Below are 21,865 nucleotides of genomic sequence, written 5' to 3'. Positions count from 1 at the left end.
AGTGAAACTTTTTTTGGGGGGGGGGGGGGGGGGTGTTAAGGTTTCCTTTAACTATATCATTTCCACTGTCTCAGAAAAATGAAGAAATTGAGCCAAAGTCAGACATGGATAATAACTGCCAGCTGGTATAATTAACCAGCAGAAAAAAATACACATTAACTTTAATTTTCTTCATTGGTACAGCAGAGATTTGTATGTTAGGACTATTCCCCTCATCTCAATTCCCTCTCATTACATGTTCACTTTTATGCTTCCTGATAAATGGGTTGGAGGTGTCTGAAGTAGCTATAGAGCCCATGGACCTACGTGTTTCCCATTGCACTATAACCTGGCCACACCAGGCAAGCATCTTTTATGTTGGCTGGAATTTACTCTGCATAGTAAAGCATTATCAGGTGCTGTATGCCAATCTTTAATAAAATAAAGGAGAGAAAAAAAAATAGGTGAATTGCCAAAATGCTGCCGACGAGTTTTCAGATGATGGATGCTTTGCTTTTTCATCTTTTATTTCCTGGCTAAACTCCTAGGAAGGAGGATCAAAGTGACATATTGCATCATTTAAAGGAGGAGAAGAAAAATAAATGTATAAAAAGTTACAGGTTTGTATCTCACAATTATTCAAAGCACAAATGAATTAAAAATGAGCTGTCATGAGCGAGGAGGATTGCAGGCGTCTCTGTTTACTCCTGGATGCAGATTACAGAGCAGCCGCCACCACAGCTAAGTCATTGCTCAGGTTCACTTAAAATCATTGCAATGGCAAAAAATAAAAATGGTTGATAGACTGCTCTATACTAAAATAACAGACAGGCAGAAAACAAAATCCCCATGATGCTGTATGGGCAACGTGTGACGTCAGAACAGATCCAATGCAGAAAGGATCCACTGTGTTCATGCATATACCATTTTTTTGTATCTGTTAATGTCCACTGTAGCATGCGTTAGGCCGGTTTCGCACCTTCAACCAGCGTTTTGATTACGGAGCGATTGAATGATCGCATGGCACTGCAACGCTAAAAACAGCCTTTGAAGATACCTGCGGTAATAAGCCTTCAAATAAATCTGGGCAGCAATTCAAATCATAAGTAAGGCTCTCTAGGGATTGCTTCCTGTGGTGGAAATGCACATTGCAGGCAAGTGTATTGAAAAAATACGCTTCCATGCATGTGCACTGCAACACAAACTTAACACCATAAACATGACTTTCAGTCGAAGCACGTCATTGCGAATGGTGAGCAATAATGCGCTGATGCTTTTGCTTCAGATGTGATACTTCCGGCGCATCGCACCACGTGAGGTATGAAATGTCCCATAGGATTTAATTGCTTTAGCGTTACCCTGCGGTAAAAACCGGTGACACAACACAATGAAACGGATCTAGGGTGAAAGGTGCCTCAGCATTTTTGACAACAAACAGCAGGGAAGACCTGTCTCTGTTTGCGGTCTCTGCTAATTGTAATGCATTATACCCAGCAGCAGAATGCAGATAGGAAGTACCCCATGTTGGACGTCTGTTGAAAGCACCCATGAGAAAGGATGTAGTCAATTTCTATAGACAATCATAGTGTACATGGCTGTGTCTGGAAAAGTTGTACAAGATTGGACTTTGCGTTCCACTACCGCAGGACAATGTGAAATCCCCCAAAGAAAATCACTGTAGACTTTGACCCCTCCACTAATAGATATACAATGACAAATACGGTTTACTTGGATCTGCTTCTTTCTTGTGTGTGGGTTTTTTTTGTAGTTATTTTTGTAAGGAAATAACATTTCATAGCAATCTGGGTCTGCAGTAAAAAATGAAGCTCGTCTCAAACAATGTTCTGTTTCTGTGTGTTCAGTTCAACCACAAGGCATAAAACACAACGCAATAATATTCAACATGTAGGGGGAAGAAAAAGTAACACGCTGAAGCCAGCGCAAGAGATTTGGGCGCGTATCCGGAATTACGGCTATAGCAGCGCACAGGGAGTAACTTCAGCGCCGTCAGAAGACGGAGCTGAAGTTACTTTTAAAACATATTAATTCGGCTTCCAGCAATTGCTGGAAGCCAAATTATTTCATTCCCCACTATCCATGGCGGCCTGGAGGGGGAATAGTATTTAATACGGCCGGGACTTGTGCGGCAGCAGAATCAGCCATATACCGGCTGAATCCTGCGCCCAAGTCTCCAGCGCCGTTGTCTCTCATACGCTCTCCGATCCCCTTCTACCCCAGTATGAGCCCAGACGCACTCGTGCACAGAGGTAGAAACGGTGCACGAAGGGGCTCTGCGCTACTTCCGAGGCCACACTTGCGCAGCTGCACTTATACACCTATGGGAGTGCAGCCCCAAGAACATATTTGACAAGATCTTGTGAAACATGTTCAGAGGGTCCCAGTGCTGGATTGGTGGGCACCAGGAGGATCTAGAAAGCCTCTGGACTGTCAAGAGGCTTCCAATTACTTATTCAAATTAATTTGTTTTTTTGGAGAGTTCAGATATACTTTAAGCCCAATCCACTGCCCCTTAGATACCTTGGGATCCAGCTGTGCTTTCGCAAAATTGGTGCCACATAAACCGCAATAGCAACGCCCAGTGGGTAATTTGGGGACCATCTGCGCACAATAAATATCGTTTATAGGCTGTGCAGATCGGCGGGAGGTGTGTTTAATGGTGTCTTCCAACACTTCACCCTTCTAAACTGGTTTAGCAGGTGGAAGTGTAAGAAGATGGAACGCAGCATGGAGCACATTGGAAGGGAGGCAGCAGCTTAAGTGAGTTAATCCCTGCATACACAGTCCACAACCCCCGCAACAATTTCACTTTTCACTAAATAGTTCTTGCTCATTCCATTCGGACATGTGCCAAAACCTAGTCTGACTGCTACAATTCTTCCCCAGGGTGGTTTAGCCCTGCTCAACCCTCCTCCCCCTTTCCTTCCATAGGGCAAAACAGGCTGCTCATCAGAGAGCCAAGAAGCTTATCATAGGGGGATCAACTGTCCAAGACAAAGATTTCTGGCAGCTTTAATAGGTGAGTATTGAGTCAATCAATCAATCACATTATATCACTTAATAGGCTTACAGCTACAATTTAATTTACTATGAGAGTTTATCAATATTGCATGTAAATGAGAATTAATATTGTTTAGGCTGGAGACCGTGCTCATGGATGTCTCAGTTAGGAAAGGATTTACCGAAGTGATGTGGTCATGCCTTGCTTCTTGGACATGTGCTGAGGGTGAAGACATCTCTGTACCTTCCACTATAAGAAGGCAATGCTGTACTTTCTACAAAAAAAGTTTCAACAAGTATTGAAAATGGCTGTAAATTTACTTAAAGCTTAAAAATTGATTACACTGCGCCTGCGCAGTAGAGCGGACCTGATCGTGCTTGGCTATTTCTGCTGGAGCCCATCGGAAAGCTACTACTGCGTCTGCGCAGGAGAGCAGAAGTTAAATATTTACATCAAGGGCTGCTAGCCCTGGGTCCCGGAGAGTGAAGAGGACTGGGAAGTCTCATTAGGATGTGGATGCTTCGCTCTCCCGAGGTAAGTACCCCCAGGGGCTGTTTTTATTATTACAGATTCTCTTTAAAGTGTACCTGAGATGAAGAACACCTCAGGTTTTATACTTACCTGAGGCTTCCCCCAGCCCCCCTGTAGTCCATCTGGTCGCTTAGATTCCATCTGGCCCCCTCTATTCTCCTGCAGTCTGGCCCACTAAATTCCCAGACTGGCTCAGACACAGGCCACTGTGCATGCACAGTAATGGACGCATGCACCCCCGATTGCGCTCCTGTGTTGGAAGCATTCTGCGCATGCACAGTTTACAAAGACTTACTGCCCTTGTGCAGAATGCTCCTAGCCCATAGCGTAATCTGAAGGTGCATGTGGCCAGAATCGTGCATGCACAATGGCCCGTACAACCCAGCTGGATTGCAGGTCTCACATCTTTGCAGCAGAGAGGACCGGATGGAATCCGAGGGATCACATGGACGACACGGGGCTGGAGAAAGCCTCAGGGAAGTATAAAACATGATGTGTTCCTCATCTCAGGTTTACTATCTTGTGTTTGGTAAATAAAGCAGAATAAATGAAATTAGGGTTGTCATCCATACACTGAGGAAAGGTTTACCAGTGTTGGGAAACAGTGTGTAGAGGCTGCATTACTATAAGCAAATGGAATGCCGGAACCATTTGGACTGTGACGTTCAGTTAACAAGCTTGCTGGCAGCAGCTCAGCATAGGTGAAGAAGAAAGTCCTATTTTTCCATCCTGAATGGTCTGCTGTGTTTTGTGGCCATAGAGGTAAGCCAGTCTCCATGCACGTCCCCGCTGGGCTTTGCAGAAAGAAGGGATGATTTAAGTACTAATTGATCCTGCCTTAGCGAGGAGCTGAACCGCTCCCCTGTGCACAGTTAATGTCATATCCCTTACTCGCAAGCTAGGGGCCGAGGCGTTATTGCTCAGCAGTTCCAGGCAGCATCTGGGACATTAGCCACGGTCTGCATTAATCCATACATATTTAATGAAATAATTTTCTAGCTTCTCGTGGAATGGGAACACAGAGAGCGCTAGCGCTTGCCAAGTGCTAATATTGAGTGCAAGGACACGGATGGACTGCCCATACGTCATCTGGGAACATGAGGCTCATGGGACAAGCTGCTATCATGAGTAAACATATAGTGGGAAATGCAGCTAGAGCTTAAAAAAAGGAATTGAAGAGCACTGGTAATATAAAAGGAATATTCTGAGGTTGTGTTTTACTCCATTTACCACCAAGCTAATATTTCCTGTCCAAACCTTTTCATTACAAGAAGGATTTGGGTGCATTACAATGGGGAACACATGCAAAGAAGACAGACATTAAAGAGGAACACTCCCAGAAAACGTCCTATACACATTCCTGACCCTCTCAGGAAATTGTTAAACTGTAAAAAAAAAAAAAAAAAAAAACAAGAAAAACATCCTTATGACATCATTTTAGACCAACTGGTTTAGACCGAACAAAATTAGTGTAGAGGAACTGGAGCAAAATTGTTGCAATACTCATGGCCATGCAGGTATTTGTACATACTGCCCAAGGCCCATTGTCACCCCATCCCCCCCATCCTGTGCTCCACTGCTTTCTCATACTGTGCTGTGCTCCCCCAGCCCAGTATAAAGCAGAATATATGTGCAGCAGTAGCTGTGCTTTTCTCTCACCTACTCTGGGGCCCACTGTCCGTCCTCTCACTCTAGTCCCCGGCATCTCCTTCTGTGTCATGGTTACACATGATGTGAGGACATGGAGATGTAGCGCACTAGAGCGAGAAGTGAAAAGCGAGAGGATAGAAATTGCTAGAGTGCCCAGAGTAGGTGAGAGATGCATGACTACAGCTGCACCAGATACAAAGATATAAAGGAGATAGATTTTTAAGAAAAATCACGCAAAGATAAAATTGCACTTACAAAACTCAGTTGAATGACATGCATATCGCACCTTCTGGTGCAGGATTCCTGTCTCCCCAGTTGTTATAACCCGCATCAAACTCATCTGCACTATGGCTAGTAGTGTAGGACTCCTGATGGGACCAGAGCTTCAGTGTGTAGAGTAGGCGGACCCAGAGTCAAACTTGCGCCTATTGCGTCATGCGTTTTGGTGCTCTACGCTTTTCGTCAGATAAAGCATAGGCGCAAAGGGACGCGTATAAATAGCATCCCGTTTCATAGCAACAAATACTAGGCAGGCATAACCGTTGAGAATGATAAAGTTGCGTCGAGAATATGTAGACTCGCGCATGCGCGATCAAATGGCTTTACACTACTGCCATCTTGTGCACATTTTAAAGATTACAAACACTTCAATTATGTAGAACAACTATAAGCAGCTCATTCCTCTCCAGAGCAATTTTATCTTTGCGTGATTTTTATTAAAAAGTTAATGCACCAGGAAGCACTTAATCTCCTTTATATTCTTGTAGATGACAACTTTTTTCCCATAAGTTTATGGTGGAGCAGCTAATTCTGGAGGCATTGTGGTTCTTTTATTGAAGTGACGAAATCTGGATTGAGCACAGTTTTTTTTACAGACTTTTTAGCTGCACCAGATAGTCTGCATACTGAGCAGGGGGAGCAAAAATATTTGACCGTCCGCCAAAACGAGTGGAGACCCAGTCGTTCTATCCTTGTTGCTGCTGACTTTTGCACCTTTAGTGGATTCGGATGTGGACTGGTTGACTCCCTGGTTCGTTATACTGCAGCAGTTTTAGCTTCCTGGACTTGTCATTTTTTTCACGGTTTAGATTTACTTTAGCCCACTGCACTCCCATAGCTTCCTGGTGCTCTAGCCCATAACCTTCAGGGTCTTTCTTCAAAATCCAACATTGGCAATAGTGGAGCATCAGATCTGATCTCAGTAACCAACCAGAATCCTTGACCTGCGTGACTACTTTTCCACCCGTTTTACTCCAACTTTTATGGCTGTCGTTTTTATAAAGGTCTCCTACAGTGTTCTCCCCATAGAAAGGTTACCGTATTGAAAGAAAAGATGTAGCCTCCTGCACCAGATTTCAGACAGCCCTGGGCAAACACCACAGAGGCGCTTTGCTTTGTACTAGACCTGCATGAGTTTTATGCTCCGTTCATAGCCTGAGGAAGTGGGATATGCCTGCAAAACGTTTTTGCACTTTCTGGAGTGCATCAATAAATATTTTGTTGAACTCTATCAACAGTTTGTGTCAATCTGGAGGAGGAAAATCCACCTTGGCCCCCTGAATTTTTAAACTTTTTATCGACTTTTATCCTTTTGGCGCCTGTTTGCCTGTACATGATCTAAGTACACCCTTAGTGGAGGGGTGTTGCTTTCTTTTTTTCCCGATCTACAGAGAGCGACTTCTTAATCCTAAATGGGGACAGGCCTAATCTTCCCACCTGCCTTTACAAAGGTTGCCTGGATGGTAACCCTGGTTTGTAAGTATTAATATTAGATACTTTGTCACACCCATATTACCAGTACATACTACACTATATTGGGCTCTCGGTGTCTCTTTCTGTAATCCAATATAGGCAAGCATTTTGTGTGACAACACTTTATATCCCAATGGCTTCTACAAGTCTGTAGTTTTGCTGGTGAATAGGTGGAGTAATAGAATAACAACAATTAACTAGTTTCAAAAAGAGGAAACTGGTGTCTCATTTTCCACACCTGGACTAATCTGCTGACTGGCAGTAAACATGGACACTCCCATATAAATAGCGTTTTGGCGCACAGTCCACAACGTGGCGACAATCACGCAGATGTATAGATCGCATCACAGATGAATAAATGTATAGATCGTATCCATGGATGAATAGATAGTCTCTAAATGAAAACTTGCAGAATTCCACCAAACCCCACACAGGTGCTCGCTCACCGGATACACTGATAGATCACACAGTCAAAAAACTCATTATATTCCGAGCCTTCTGATCTCACTGGCTAAATGGTGGTAAGATTGGTCTGTGATCTTTCATTTTCCAAAGACTATAGTCTGATGTGTGTATGAGCCTTTAGTTTCCACCCACCCTCCAGAAGTCCTGATCAGTAATATTTGCTAGAGAACAGAGGCGCCAACAGGATAAAAAGTGATAAAAACTTTAAAATTGCTAGGGAGGCAGTGGTGGACTTACCTCCAGAAAGCAGACACGAACAACTGTCTGAATCAAACAATTGAATTTATTAAGAGTACCCCAAGAAATGCAACGCGTTTCGCAGGCACAGCCCGCTTCATCAGGCAATAGAATAGGGGACAAAAAACAGTAGCTCGGTAGAAACACAAATAACACCTTCGTGTTTCTACCGAGCTACTGTTTTTTGTCCGGGACCGGCGGCCCTCTCATAGAGTTGCATCTGGTGGCGTGGCCGCAGCAGTGTTCAGATGTGACATGTTTGGGTTTTCTGCCACCCACTAACACCTCTGCGTGTCAAATCGCTGACAGGTGTGGTATAACAAAAACTGCCATTTAGCTGCATTTTCATTGCACCCGAATGGCGCTAGTGGACAGCAGATGGGATGCTGAACTGCCTGACAAGTGCAGTTCAGCCTCCTCTCTGAAAGAGACCTTAGTCGATGTGAAAAGCAGATTAGGCCACTATTTGCACAATTTTCACATTTGATGCAACGGTTTCAGAGAAAATCCCTTGAAAAGTCTTGAGATCTGTGTACAAAATGTAGCATACATGTTTCATTCACTACCCAGAGCGATCATCCTGCTTGACATCCTACATCTGCTCCTTCCTGAGGACACAGAGAGGTATAGTGTGCAGGGTCATCCCTCTGCTCACCAACTAGCACATGACCCTTCCATTCAGGAAACCCCTGGCCACCAAATGCTGCTACTGTTTACATTAAGGTGGTGAAGTTCCCCAACTTGCTCAATGGCCAGCCAGGTTATCTGATGCTGAACCAGATGCACTTACTCAGAACTGGCAATAAGAGCAAGACCTAAGCTGCACATTAAAGTTTTTAACACAAATGTTCTTTGGTCCTTTACCCATATTTATATCTTACTTCTTAGTTTGCAAAGAACCACAGGATGGTGCCAGTATATGAATCATGAGCAACATCACCAACACTGAACTTAGATGCAGTTGCTGCAGTTTCAGTGGTAAGACCCAAGAAAACTTGGTGTCTTTAAAGGGATCCAAGCAGCTTTTTTTCCCTGCAGTTTTTATCATGGTTTCTAATAGCTATAAGAGCTGCCCCCCTTATTTATCCAGGGGAAGGTATGAATGTAATCAAGTGTGACTTCTCTAAACTGTTTGAAGCACAGTGTCCTATCCCCCATTGATGAAAGCTTTTGTTTGGTCATTGCTACTGCTAATTACATCAGTCCTTATCTGCTTGCTCTGTCTGCGGACAGCAGGCCATGGGAGTAGGGCAATAAAAGCCTCTAACAAACATTTAAATGTAAAAAGAAGAGGTAGTTTTTTTTTGTTTTTGTAGGAATGAGCCACACAGCTAGCATGCATTTTTAATGTGCTTTTGAGATGCCCTGGGGGCTAAAAACGCTGCTCGGTTCACTTTAAAGGACTCATCCAAGCAATTTAAAAATAAAAAAATCCACTTACCTTGGGCTTCCGTTCTGTGCCCCCTCCGCAACTCCGCTCACCGCTGGTGGTCCTGAATCCCTCCCGATGCAGGATTTCTACTGCGGCTGTGGGAGTGGTTCTCAGAGTCATGCTGACGGCATCTGGACTGTACAGTGCAGGCACAGAACTACTGCGCCTCTGCTGTACAGTCCAAATGACGTCAGCACGACTCATAAATTGCACGCTGGAGCGCAGAGGAATCCGACCTGGCGCGGTCGGTTTCTCCACCTGAGGGGCCCGGGAGCCACTGGAGCTGCAGCGAGGGCACAGGATGGATGCCAGGGACTGGAAGAAACCCACGGTAAGTTAATTTTTTATTTTTAAATTCCTCTGACATTCCCTTTAAGTAATAGGTGGCCAAGGTTGAGGCTATATAAAGGCTTTGTCATATTTGCCTCCACCAACATAAGGTATATAACGGCCACAAACAAGATTTTAATCAGTGAAAAAATAGAAATGTGCTTGCATGCCCAACTTGTTTGGATAAGTACTTTTTTTGTACTTTTGTCTCTAGCAAACAGTCTTTCTTCCCTTAAGCTTGTCCAGGATATGAAATAAACAGGTGCTGTCTGAAACTTAAGTTGTGTAACCTACAGGCAAATGCAATACCATATGCTTTAAAAAAGATATTACACTAAAAAAATATTGGAAGAAAGACTGCAATAACTTGTCTGCTGTTCTTAAGCAGAGTTATATCTTCGTTCTATTCTGGTTTTACTTTATTCCGTTTGTCAATTTCGATGGAAAAGGTGATGTTATTGAGTGGATATGAGCTAGTCTCTGCATGTGGCATGCCGAATGCTTTATCAGTGACTTTATTAGACATATTCTCTTTCGCATTGTAAAGGGCAGAATTTGCTGCTTTATGGCTCCAGATTCATTCCCTCCCCACCGTGCGAGGATCAAAAGCAAACTCATAAAAGCTGCAGAAAGTTATTTTGAATTTTGACTGCAGCCCGGTGAATCGAGCCTGGCTTCCATAGATCGAAAGTTATTTGGAAGGTGAGAACAAAACGGCAAATAACAGGATCCAGTTAGCTGTTGGGCAATTAAGTGAATTTGTGAGATGTGGGCTTTCTTTACAGCACAGACAAGATGTAATAACAGTTTCCTGGACAAAATACAATTTTACATAATATTTGCAATGCATAATAGCTATATATAGTTATTTGGGTTGAAAAAAAAATGACATACATCCATTGCGTTCAACCAGAAAAGTACACTAGCCTGCACAGTCACATATTCCTGTTGATCCAGAGGAAAGTGAAAAACCCTTACAAGGCATGGTCCAATTAGCCCCAAAAGAGAAAATCCCTGGATCAACACCACTGGGCATTACCTAGTAGTTATAGCCATGGATGTCTTTCAACGCAAGGAAAGCATCTAAACCACCCCTAACTCAGATATAGAATTTGCCATAAGTACTTCCTGTGACATTACATTCCACATTTTATTCACTCTTACTGTAAAGAACCCTTCCTCCAGCCTCAAAGCAAAAAATAATTTCCAACCATAGATAAGTTTCAACCATATATATGCTCCAATGAAAATTACGGGTTATCCGTAACTTAACTAGCCAGAAGTCTCAACCAACTAGCACAAATCACTGGTAGTACTCATAGTAGTGAAGGCCAACTTCTTAGGCTGCTTTTGGGCTCTGCTATGCTTAAACACTGGCGTTCCACATTTCCCCCAAGGTTAACAGACTTTCAATTACTGTATTTTAATATTTAATACTGAGTGCAAGGTATATATACAGAGTGGGGTACAGTACTGTATTAGCTAGGCCTATTTTTGACATAGAGTCTCAGGCAACCAGAAAGCACAATTAACCAGCATCAGCAAATTCCCATCGATGCTGGATAACTGTGACTTTACTGTAACTGGATTTCCTAAAAAATGTAGTTGTGAAAAATTATGCACTTAACTACCTGCTGACCGCCTAACGCCAATAGGCGTGGCCATGGCGGCAGCCCCAGGACCGCCTAACGCCAATTGGCGTCAAGTTTTGCAGGAGACTGCATGCGCATCTCCTGCTCGGGGGGCAGAGTTCCGCCGCCTCTTCAGTCTCCGAGCGGCGAACACGCTCGGGAGACTGTTAGACCGCAGTCTTCACACACAGTACAGCGTTGGGATCAGCAGCAGCGCTGTACTGGGGACAGCCGTGTGACACGGCTGTCCCCCTGGAGGACAAGAGAGCGATCGGCTCTCATAGGCTAAAGCCTATGACAGCCGATCGCGTGATTGGTTGGCTGTAGAGTGGGAGGGGAATAAGAAAAAAAAATTGTACATTTTATTTAAAAAAAACAAACACCTGGGGGGTGATCAGACCCCACCAGAGAGCTCTGTTGGCGGGGGGGCAGGGGAAAAGGGTGGGGGGGGTGGTGAATCACTCGTGTGCTGTGTCGTGCGGCCCTGCAGCTTGGCCTTAAAGCTGAGTGGCTATTTTAGTTAAAATTGGCCTGGTCTTTAGGGGATTTGCCACTGTGGTCCTCAAGTGGTTAAATTATATTTTACAAATCTAAATTCTACAGCTGTAACAGCTCACAGGTGCAGGTTTCCTCTTCCCTGGTATTGGTGCCTCTTCCTGGTACAGGAAAGAAGACTTTCCTCTTCCCTGGTAAAAGCAGTGATACAGTGAAGTGCACAGTGGGTCCCAAACACGTGTTATTGGTTGTGTCATTACAGCTCTGCATGACATTGCTAGCTGCCGGAGAAGAGATGAGGGTGAAGGAGAGTGAAGGGGGGAGGCTTGCTATCAGGGGTGAAGTGCTGACCACATGAGGTCCACAAAATATTTATATTGCAGGCACAAAACATCTGTGCAATGTTAAATGCAGCATTTATAGGCCGTGTGCTTAAAAATGCTACAGAAAAAATTCAACTCTTGAGCTGTGTCTGATGGTATTGGGTAGCCTGAGCAGGATTCAAGCAATGTCAGCTTGAGAGAGAAATTTGCCAGAGAGGATAAATCAAGCAACGTATGACTGCCCAACCATATGCTGTTCTGAGGATTCACAGCAAACTACAGACACTACAGCAGAACCGGACAGATTCCACCACATTCCGGCATGAGAACTCACCGGGTATCCAAGTGAAAAGAGAGAGGTGGCTGAACAACTAGAGCCCTTTTATGTCACCAAAGCAGTATGGTAAGACAATTACACCATATTGTTAAAAGGGATGCTTACACCCAAACTTGGGTCCCAGATCATAGTACATACATACCTTTTAGGCTTATTCATTATTTATAGTTCCCACCTCGTTTCCCCCAATTCCTTTAGATTGTAAGCTCGCAAGGGCAGAGCTCCCTCAGCCTTTTGTGTCTTGGAATTTGTTATTTATTTCAAAGCTTAAAAGGGCCCTCAGCGATTGCAATTTTTCATTAATTTTGTTATGCGATTGCAATATTTCATTTGCATTATCCCTCTTAGAATCGCTGCAGGTCATAGAGGAGGGAGACAGCGTGTCTCCGAGTGCAGCCGCTACCCGTCCGCTTAACCCCCTTGTCGTTCCAATTATTGCGGCAAGGGGGCAGCGCAGCACTTTTTTTTAAATTTTATTTTTTTTAAATCATGTAGCTAGCCTAGCACTAGCTATATGATAGCCACTGAGCAGCGGAAACCCCCTACCTACTCCGATCGCCTCCGGCGATTGGCGCAAGCAGGAAATCCCGTTCAGAACGGGATTTCATGCATGGCTTCCCCCGTCGCCATGGCGACAGGGCGGGATGACATCACCGACATCGGGACGTCAGAAGGAGTCCCGATCCACCCCTCAGCGCTGCCTGGCACTAATTGGCCAGGCTGCGCAAGAGGTCTGGGGGGGGGCGGCGCGACGGGTAGCGGCGAATCGGCGGTGATCGAGTTATGCACGCAGCTAACAAAGTTCTAGCTGCGTGCAATAAAAAAAAAATTGTGAAAATCGGCCCAGCGGGGCCTGAGCAATCCTTCTGCGCAGGTTACCCCGAGCTCAGCTCGGGATAACCGGCAAGGAGGTTAACAAGCTTGCCGATCAGATGTTTCTGACAAAAATCTTCATGTTTATTTCAAGTGTGTGATTCAGACACTACTGAAGCCAGAATAATCTGCCAGACACCTGGTATTGTAATAATATAAAATTAATATGGCAGCCTCCATGTACCTCTCGTTCCTGGTTCCCTTTAAAAATAAAGCTTATACTACTTTCACACCAATGCTTTGACTGGCTGATCATACGTCCCTTCACAGTTTCCCCAGACAAAATAGCATTCTGTCAGGTGTAAGTTAATGTTATACATTTATATAGTGCCAGCATCTTCTAAGGGGCTGCAGAGTATATAAACTACACAAAGCTGCACAAGTAAGGGGGAGATATTCTTACTGAGAGAAGAGGCCTCCAATAGCAGAGAAAGCCAGGTTCTGTGAAAGAAGACGACTCAGTAACATTATCTTCCAACTGTGTCTTCTGCTGCTCTGTACCTAACAAACAAGAATTGATAGCAGTGCAGCCCTCTCATCTATCAGGTGCTCAACTGAATCAAGCAGAGTTTAAATATTTATCAAAACACTCGAGAGCCCTGTGATTGTTTCTTACACAGAAGGCAGAATGGTTAATACTCATACATCTATATAGGCTCTCACAGATGTAAATCAGCGCTGCATTAGCTTCTACGGCTGTAATACAGTAAAGCAGTTCATTCATTGCACTGAGATATGGATTCTGAGATGACCAATCCATTTTCCATCTCTACATAATATACATCTGCTCAGAGCCCATAAAATCTGATAATGTTGACTGCACAGACTCAGACCCCCCCCCCCCCCCCCCCCAAAAAAAAAAAAACTGCACACAATAAGTACTCTAGCATGGTTTTATCCAGGCTAAGCACATCTTGGCTCTTAAGAGGAAATCTCCTAGGAGGCCTAGGCCTTCTGCAGCCATTTCAGCATTGTATTTTCAGTGCATGGAATGCTTAATGAAGGTATGTGAGCCTCTTATGGGATCTGTCAATGAGAGACAAGCAGTGTTTAATATAGAGATCCAGATTCTTCATGGAGAACTCTATGTTATACAACTGTGCTCTTTAGCAGAGGAAATAATGGGCTTACACAGGAAGTACCTCTGCAGGTATTCACTGATGAGATACATGAATACTTCTGTAACTGAAATAATATGGTAAAACTAGATTGACGTCACTGGACTGAAATATGCATTCTCACGCATGCAATTCTCTACACACAAGGGGGCGAAAGCAAATAAAACTGAAGGAAATGTAGAATAACTTCCCAGTAAGAATCCTGGTTTCATCTCACAGCTGGAATCAGATTGGTTACTCTATCCAACTAGTTCAGTCTGGCTTCAGATTCTTTACAGCTGTCATGGTAAATCAGTTCTTTTCTGTCTGGCCATGAAATTTCCAGTGCCTTGTAGCATAGCAATTGGAGATGCAGAGGCTACAGCCGCCACACTAGGGCCCTTGGACCAGAGGGTCCCTCCTTCAACCACAGAATTAGCTCTGCAATGGTGCTATGCTCAGAATGACCACTTCTATAGATGCTTTGAATAGTGGTAATCATTAAATGGTTCCCCTCCTCTGCTTACATCTCATATACTGTGGATGTCCTTGCCAGGTATGACTTGCTATGTGTCGAATGCCTGGAGGGCCCCATGCAAAACTTGCATTGGGGGCCCAGAGTGCCTTAACTACGCCACTGCCCATCAGTTGGGCTATCATTTGAGAAGGTTTTCAGCCCCTAGTGATTTTGTTTCTTTACAGTCTAGTTCATATGGTCAGAATGGTCCTGGCCAACTGATTGGATAGGAATGTTATATCCATGTGCACAATGGCTCTTCTGTCCAATATTTTGATTCCAAGCGACTAACTGTGCCTGCTAAGCAGTGTTGATTGATCATACACACGAGCATGCATGCCATGCACACACATGGACATCAACAGGTATTTAACAGCAGACTATTGGTCAAGTCAGACATCCCTCGTTAGACGGCATGGACTACATTCATCTGGTGATCTGTATCTCAAAAGGGAAGGTGGTTCTGCAATATTTCTGAAGACACCAGGATTTACCAAGAGAGTTGAATGTGGATTTAGAGTTCTATATATAGTTTGTTTTATCAGACCCACAATTAACCTGTTCCAAGGCCACTTAACCCGAAATTAATTATTGATAGTACCTACTAGCTGGCATGATTAAACTTCACTTTAACAAGTGCATCATGCAATGTATCCCTTATAACTAGTGCTGTTTTCAAGTACTTTAAAGAGAACCTGTACTGAGTAAAAATATTTAAAATAAACACATGAGGTAACTTCAAATGAACATTACAGAGTTACCTTGCCATCAGTTCCTCTCAGAAGCTCACCATTTTCTTCTGACAATAATCCCATCCAGTACTGACAATATTTTGTCAGATCTGAAATATATCAGTTGCTGTCAGTAAAATATCAGTTGCTGTCAGTTATAGCTGAGAGGAAAACGGATGTACCAGGCAATGTCCATGTTTCCCTATGGCTCAAGTGGGCGATGTTACAGTTTAACTGTGTGCTGACCAGAAAGCTGTTATGGGTAATGGCTATTTTCAAAATGGAGGATGGAAAATTCCCTTGATCATAGTGAACAAATAGGACGCAGGACAGGAGAAAGACAATGAGGAGTAGACTACATGGAAGGTAAGTATGACTTGTGTATGTCTATTTTGACTTTTATTTTCAGTACAGGTTTTCTTTAAGTGTTGCCACAATATGTCCCTGCCCGGTGATCCCCATATATATTGTACCACCACTGTGATCCCTAATAACAAATACAGCCAATGTCACCATTATTTCCCTATAACAACTGCAATCATGTCTCCTACATAAAAGTGTCACTAGTATGCTCTCCAATTAAAAGTGCTGCTATATGCTAGTATTATGCAAGTGCAGTATGGATATACAATAAATGGCAAATTCAGATATAATAACCTATTTGGCCAGGTCAGTTGAAGTTAACTGTAATGGGATTCTTCTGTACAGTATTACCAATCCTTTTTTTTGTTTTAATGTAATGTGACACACCTTTTAATGGGACCCAGAAGTGAAAGAATATGGAGGCTGCCATAGTGCAGCCATTTGACTGGCTGCTGTTCTGATTGACTGGCTTAAGTCTCATCTGAGTTACACGTCTGGTACAAGCATGCAGCCAGCTGAACAAGAACAGCTGATGTGATGCATACTGGTTCCTGGTCACTGATTGACAAGGCATCAGAGGCATAACAGCCATATAAAAAAATTTTATTAAAGAGAATCTGAAGTCAGAATAAATATTGCAAAAAATTATATAGATGGATAACGCTTGAATTGCAGCAAATTTCAATCATTTTACCGCCGCTCTGCCCCCTCTCCATCTCCATATTTTTTAGATTATAAAAATTCAGAACTTCCTGGATAAAATGGCCGTGACCCGTGACAGCTTCTGGGTTGCGGCTCAAGTTGAGACGCGACTACGCATATGGACATGCGCCTGGACGCACATGCTGCATGCTTGTGCGTGCCACTCTGCGCTAAGTACAATATTGGGCATGGAGCAGTGTAGTCTGGTTGCGCGTGCAGCTGAATGTGTCACTACCTGACATGAGCCAGTGTGCATGAGGGGTGGAATAATTAGTAAAAGGGGGCGGAGAGACGCGAGGGATAGGTGGCAATTGACAAGTGAAGAGGCAGAGCTCGGGTAAATGGCTCTGCCTCTTCCTGGCAGCATTCTCTGTGACCAAATTGGTCGTGGCATGTAAATAGATCATTTCTGGGGACATGCCGCAGTTATGGGGCAGAACACTTTTAATCACATTAACGAAGAGGTCTACAGTATAAAACGGAAAAAAAAAACGCTCTGGCTTCAGATTCTCTTTAAGGAATTAATGCTGGGATCTCCCATAGCCCTCTCACTTCTAGATCTGCTGCAAACAGATAAAGTCCCTGCAATGGATTTAGGCCTGGATCCCACTACAAATCGCTAGCATTTTTTGTGAGCGTTTTGTTAGCGATTTCATGAGCGTTTTCAGGAGCGATTATACAAAGTGTATTCAATTTGCCAGCGGTTGTGTAGCGATTAGCGTTTTAATTCTGATTGGTCCTTTCAATTAATTTTGTTACAGTGTGTAGTAACTTCAAAACGCTAGCAAAATCGCTCTGTGCAGGTTTTGATTAGCGATTACGCCAGCGTTTATATACTTTACATTGAAGAAACGCTAATCGCTCACGCTAAACGCCAAAAATGCAGCATGTCCTGCTTTTTGCATTTTGGTAATCGCAATCGCTCCAGTGGAATTTGGCCCATCCATTAACATTAGCTGAGCATTTAGGGAAATCGCTAGCAGTTTGAATCGCTCCCTAAACGCTCACAAAATCGCTCTAGTGGGTTCCAGCCCTAACAGAACTTGATCTGGAGGGAAACGGACTTTGATTTGGAAGAATTCCTCTCTTTCAGGGGTAGATGTAGCTTTTACAACCACAAACCTGAATGAATGTTGTTCCTAGCATGCGCAGTGTGGAGGCTGCTGCTGGAACAAGCACAGCTTGCGATAAACATGATATTATGAGGAGGGTAGATTGAGGTGGAGTCAGGTGGAACATCATTCTGAAGTCAGTCTCACCCAGTGGATTACAGAAGCCTGCAGAGAGGAAAGCATTACACTTGTATGTTTTTAAGAATTCATGCTTTTAAGGTGAGTAGAACATCACGCATCTCCTGTGTTACACACCAGTAGGTCACAGCACACACTGTGTGTAAGTGACAAAGTGCTTGTCTGCAGTCGGCTCTCATTTCCCATTCTCTCCCCTGGAGCAGTGTCTTCATGCTGTGCTCTATGCTAGGGTAAGTCATATGTAACCAACGTGAATAAAGTACAAATCACTGTAGTCCTACTTACATTAACAACACTGTTTACTCTTGGCTTCTTATTTATTCCATTAAGGCCCTTCAGCCGCTGACTAGGGGTTCTGATTCTGCAACCAGTGTCGCTATTTGTAAGTGGTAAATGGAAATGTGTCGGAAAAACATACATAATGTGTTTGCCCGTGTGTGCTGGATGAATACAGGCAGAAAGATCTCTCAAGTTTTGTATAGACACTCAATTTCTGTCACCCAAAACAACTGGTAGTGATTGATCTGGATGACAGTTTAGAAGTAAGAGAGACAAACAGCTCACAGTGAGGACCCCAAAAGGAAGACAACAGCTGTCTGGCAAGGGCAATCCTACACACTCATTTGCCATAGGAGAGGCTGACACCTATGCTCACTTTAACTTGAGATGATCATGAATGAAGGCCTAAAAAAAAATCTAACGTACACAGCTTATACCCCTGTAAGCGATTGCTGGGCCCTGACATGCTGTGCATTACACATTACAGTAAGGAGCTCCTTCACAATTAAGGTGAGGGGAAAAAAAAAGAGCACTATGGCAGGGCAGCATTTTTACGCACACCATGCACATTACCCATTTTGTCCAATTGATGTTAGAACCCAGTCAGTACAAAGGAAAAGAGGTGAAGGCTCAGATGAAAGCTAAAAGCCGGTATCTCTATTGAAAAAAGACAGACACATATACAAATCACCTACAGGAACAACACGTTGGGCTTTACAGTCCACCATTAGTCATAGTTGGCAAGAATCTGAGAAGAGGTGGAGTCTTTGTAGGTGAGAGGAAGTGCTCCTGCCACCCTAAAGAAATAAAATGCATCCACCTGATTTAAAGAGATAGACTTAGTCACTACTAAATTGCAAATCTGAAATGAAAAAATAAAAAAAGGTGGGGATGAGGGAAAGGGGACATGAAAGGAAAAAAGATAGGGAAAAAGGGAATGGAAAAAGGAAAAAAAGGAGGGGGGGGGGGATTCATGGTAAATTAGAAATCATTCTTAAAGGAAACCAGAGACGGGAAAACAAATTGTTTTATACATACCTGGGGCTTCCTCCAGCCCCATGCGTACGGATTGCTCCCACGCCGCCGTTCTTCGCTGCCTGCAGCTCCGGTACTGGGTCACGTAACTTCCTCCAGTCACGGCCGGCCTGCGCAAAAAAAGGCCGCCGGAGAGATAGGTAGAGAGCGCACTTCCTCTTGCGCAGACTGGCCGTGACTGGAAGAAGTTACAGGACCCAGTATCGGAGCTGCAGGCAGCGGAAAACGGCGGCGTGGGAACGATCCGTACGCAGGGGGCTGGAGGAAGCCCCAGGTATGTATAAAACTTTTTTTGTTTTCCCCATCTCTGGTACACTTTAAGACTCAAGGGACCATATGCAATTCACTATTCTACGTGAGTTCTCTCCTAAGAGATAATTTTTCATCTTCGATTTAAAAAAGTCGTCCAGCACTTTTTAACTAAAAAAAAGTATCAAAAAGTAGGTGAAAAAGTAATTTTAAAATTATTTTGAGTATTTTCTTGCTTTCTGGTGGCTTAAAAGGCATTTTATTGACAAGTTTAAAAATATCACCTAGGAGAAAACTGCATAAGTGCATTGCATATGGGGCCAAGGTCTCACTGAGTTGAAGCCCTGGGGAGCATGGGTACCATCTGATGAATCCAAAATGAGCAGTTGTCTCTGAAGTACACCCCCTCTAGCGGGGCAAGGTACCCTCCCAACCCCCTGAAAATATTTGTGTACTTGCATGTGGTATGCAGGAAAATGACGAGCACACTGTTCACATCCTGCAAGTGTGAGCCCTAACTGAAAGTTTATACTTGGTGTTGATATAGAGAGATCATATATAAAAGAGATAGACTGTAAAGGGAAGAGTAAACATGTTAAACAACAGTCCCATCATAGGAAAATCTAGTGAATTTTAGGGATGATCAACGGGATACAAATTCTTCTGTGTTAATGCAAATTTATGCAAATTGTATGCAGCTTGAAAATGGACCAATTTAAACCCAGATTTTAATTGATTGGTCCTTTTTCATGCTGCATTTACTTGCATAAAAAATTGCATCTCTCTTTGATCTTCCCTAGTGAATTTCAAGCAAATGTTAATATTCAGAGTGCATAAAATTTACAAGCAATATGGTCCAAAAGAAAAGAATGGAGATAAGCAGTTTTACGAGTCGATGTAAACTTTTTAGTGAATGACATGCAGTTTGGAACTAGGCCAAAGCAACTGCTTTTGATTGGCACAGTTGCAAGCTATATGTAATTTGCAACAAATCTAAATTAACATCTACTGGGAAAATGAACATCTGTGATTATCTGTATGATATCGGCAAATGTAGGCAATAAACAGAACATAGTGGTCAGAAATTGTCAATGTCCACCCCCCCTCCCCCCCCTCCCAAAGTGTAAGTGGCTTGTGTCACAAAAATCTGAAGAACCTCAGCAGAGATGAGTCTCAAGTGACCATAGTGCTATCACAGGAAACCGATAGATCAGAGCCATGTTAAAAGAGGCTAAGTGACCACTGTCAAGTCATAAGCACCTTAGTGACCACGGACTCCAACTACCGATAAAAAACACAAACACTAAACAGGTATCTTTCAGTGCCTTTCCTTCACCTTCCATACACTAGAAGGTACTATATACTGGGAAATCAATGCAAGTACATTATCCAATAGGTGAAATTGCATTTCAATGATCAGTAGCTACCTTTCCTCGAAGCCTCCTTTTAACAAAGGGATTTTTCAACATTAAAGATACCTGAAACTCTACTCTGAATAGGAGAGACTGAATGTTAAGCTACAAACAAGAAAAAAGTTCCACAAAAATATACACATCCTTAGCTTAGATTCTGGGTAGCAATGCCAAACTACAGTAGTAGCTACATGAGAAAAATGGCTGAAACAAACCTTGAATAGCAGGTTATCATCTTTATGCTCGGCATACATGGAGGTAAGGCGGTACTGGTTCTCAGTAGTTATATCAATACGGTATCCAGTCAGCATGTAGCACACCGTCCTGAATTCATGGATTTTGGTTTGGAAAACCTCTCTGAGTCGTTGGTTCTTTAATTCAGCACTTTCCACTTGTTTCTTCATCTCTGCAGGATGGGGGATAGAGGGAAAAGCATTATAAGACCACATTATAATACACCACACAAATAAGCAAAAAGTACCCCTCTTCACTAACTTACTGATGACTATGACTACATAGATTGCGTTTGAGCTGCTCACATCCAGTCTCCCAATGAATGACTGAGATTATGTTACTTGCTACTTGGAAATCCAGATAACATGATCTGGTGCAGGTATTTAAAGGAAACAGCCAAGGACATTAAAAAAAAAGTTCTACTTACCCGGGGCTTCCTCCAACCCCTTGCAGCTTATATTTCTCTGGCACGCAGCTCTGCTCCCAGCCAGGTGCTCAGGGTCCCCACCGCTAAAGATGCTGACCTCACCAGGTGGGTATCTTCTGTGCCTGCACGAGGGTGTGGTCGTGCCACTCGTGAACGCGCTCACGTGGTCTTGAGCATTATGCGCAGTACTTCCAAGCCATGTGAGCGCAATCGCCACAGCCACGTGCGCAGGCACGGAAGATGCTGACCCGGCGAGGTCCGGATCTCCAACGGAGGAGACCCCGGGCCACTGGCTGAGAGTGGAGCTGCGGTGAGGGACATATCGACTGCCAGGGACTGGAGGAAGCCCCGGGTAAGTACAACTTTTTTTTTTCATGTCCTCGGATCTTCCCTTTAAGTATTGGTGTTTTAAAACCGTTTGTACAGTACATGTCTCAGTACAAGCTCTCCTGGTTTTGTAGCCTAACCTTTAGAATTTTGTATTACTGGATAATGTTTCATGCCTGCACAAGAGG

The 21,865-nt window shown here is 43.6% G+C and overlaps 1 protein-coding gene across 1 annotated transcript in view; it reads right to left on the bottom strand.

Annotated features, from left to right (window-relative positions):
* The window catches only part of MAD1L1 (mitotic arrest deficient 1 like 1), a 1,144,984-nt gene that overhangs the window by 242,403 nt on the left and 880,716 nt on the right, over positions 1-21,865 (bottom strand). The window contains exon 17 of the mRNA XM_068244499.1: positions 20,905-21,095. Within this exon, the coding sequence (XP_068100600.1) occupies positions 20,905-21,095 (191 nt within the window). The remainder of the gene's footprint in view (positions 1-20,904; positions 21,096-21,865) is intronic.

The sequence above is a fragment of the Hyperolius riggenbachi genome, chromosome 7 (genome assembly GCF_040937935.1).
Source record: "Hyperolius riggenbachi isolate aHypRig1 chromosome 7, aHypRig1.pri, whole genome shotgun sequence".
NCBI classification, from domain to species: Eukaryota; Metazoa; Chordata; class Amphibia; order Anura; family Hyperoliidae; genus Hyperolius; species Hyperolius riggenbachi.
This window is presented reverse-complemented; position numbering and strand designations above follow the sequence as displayed.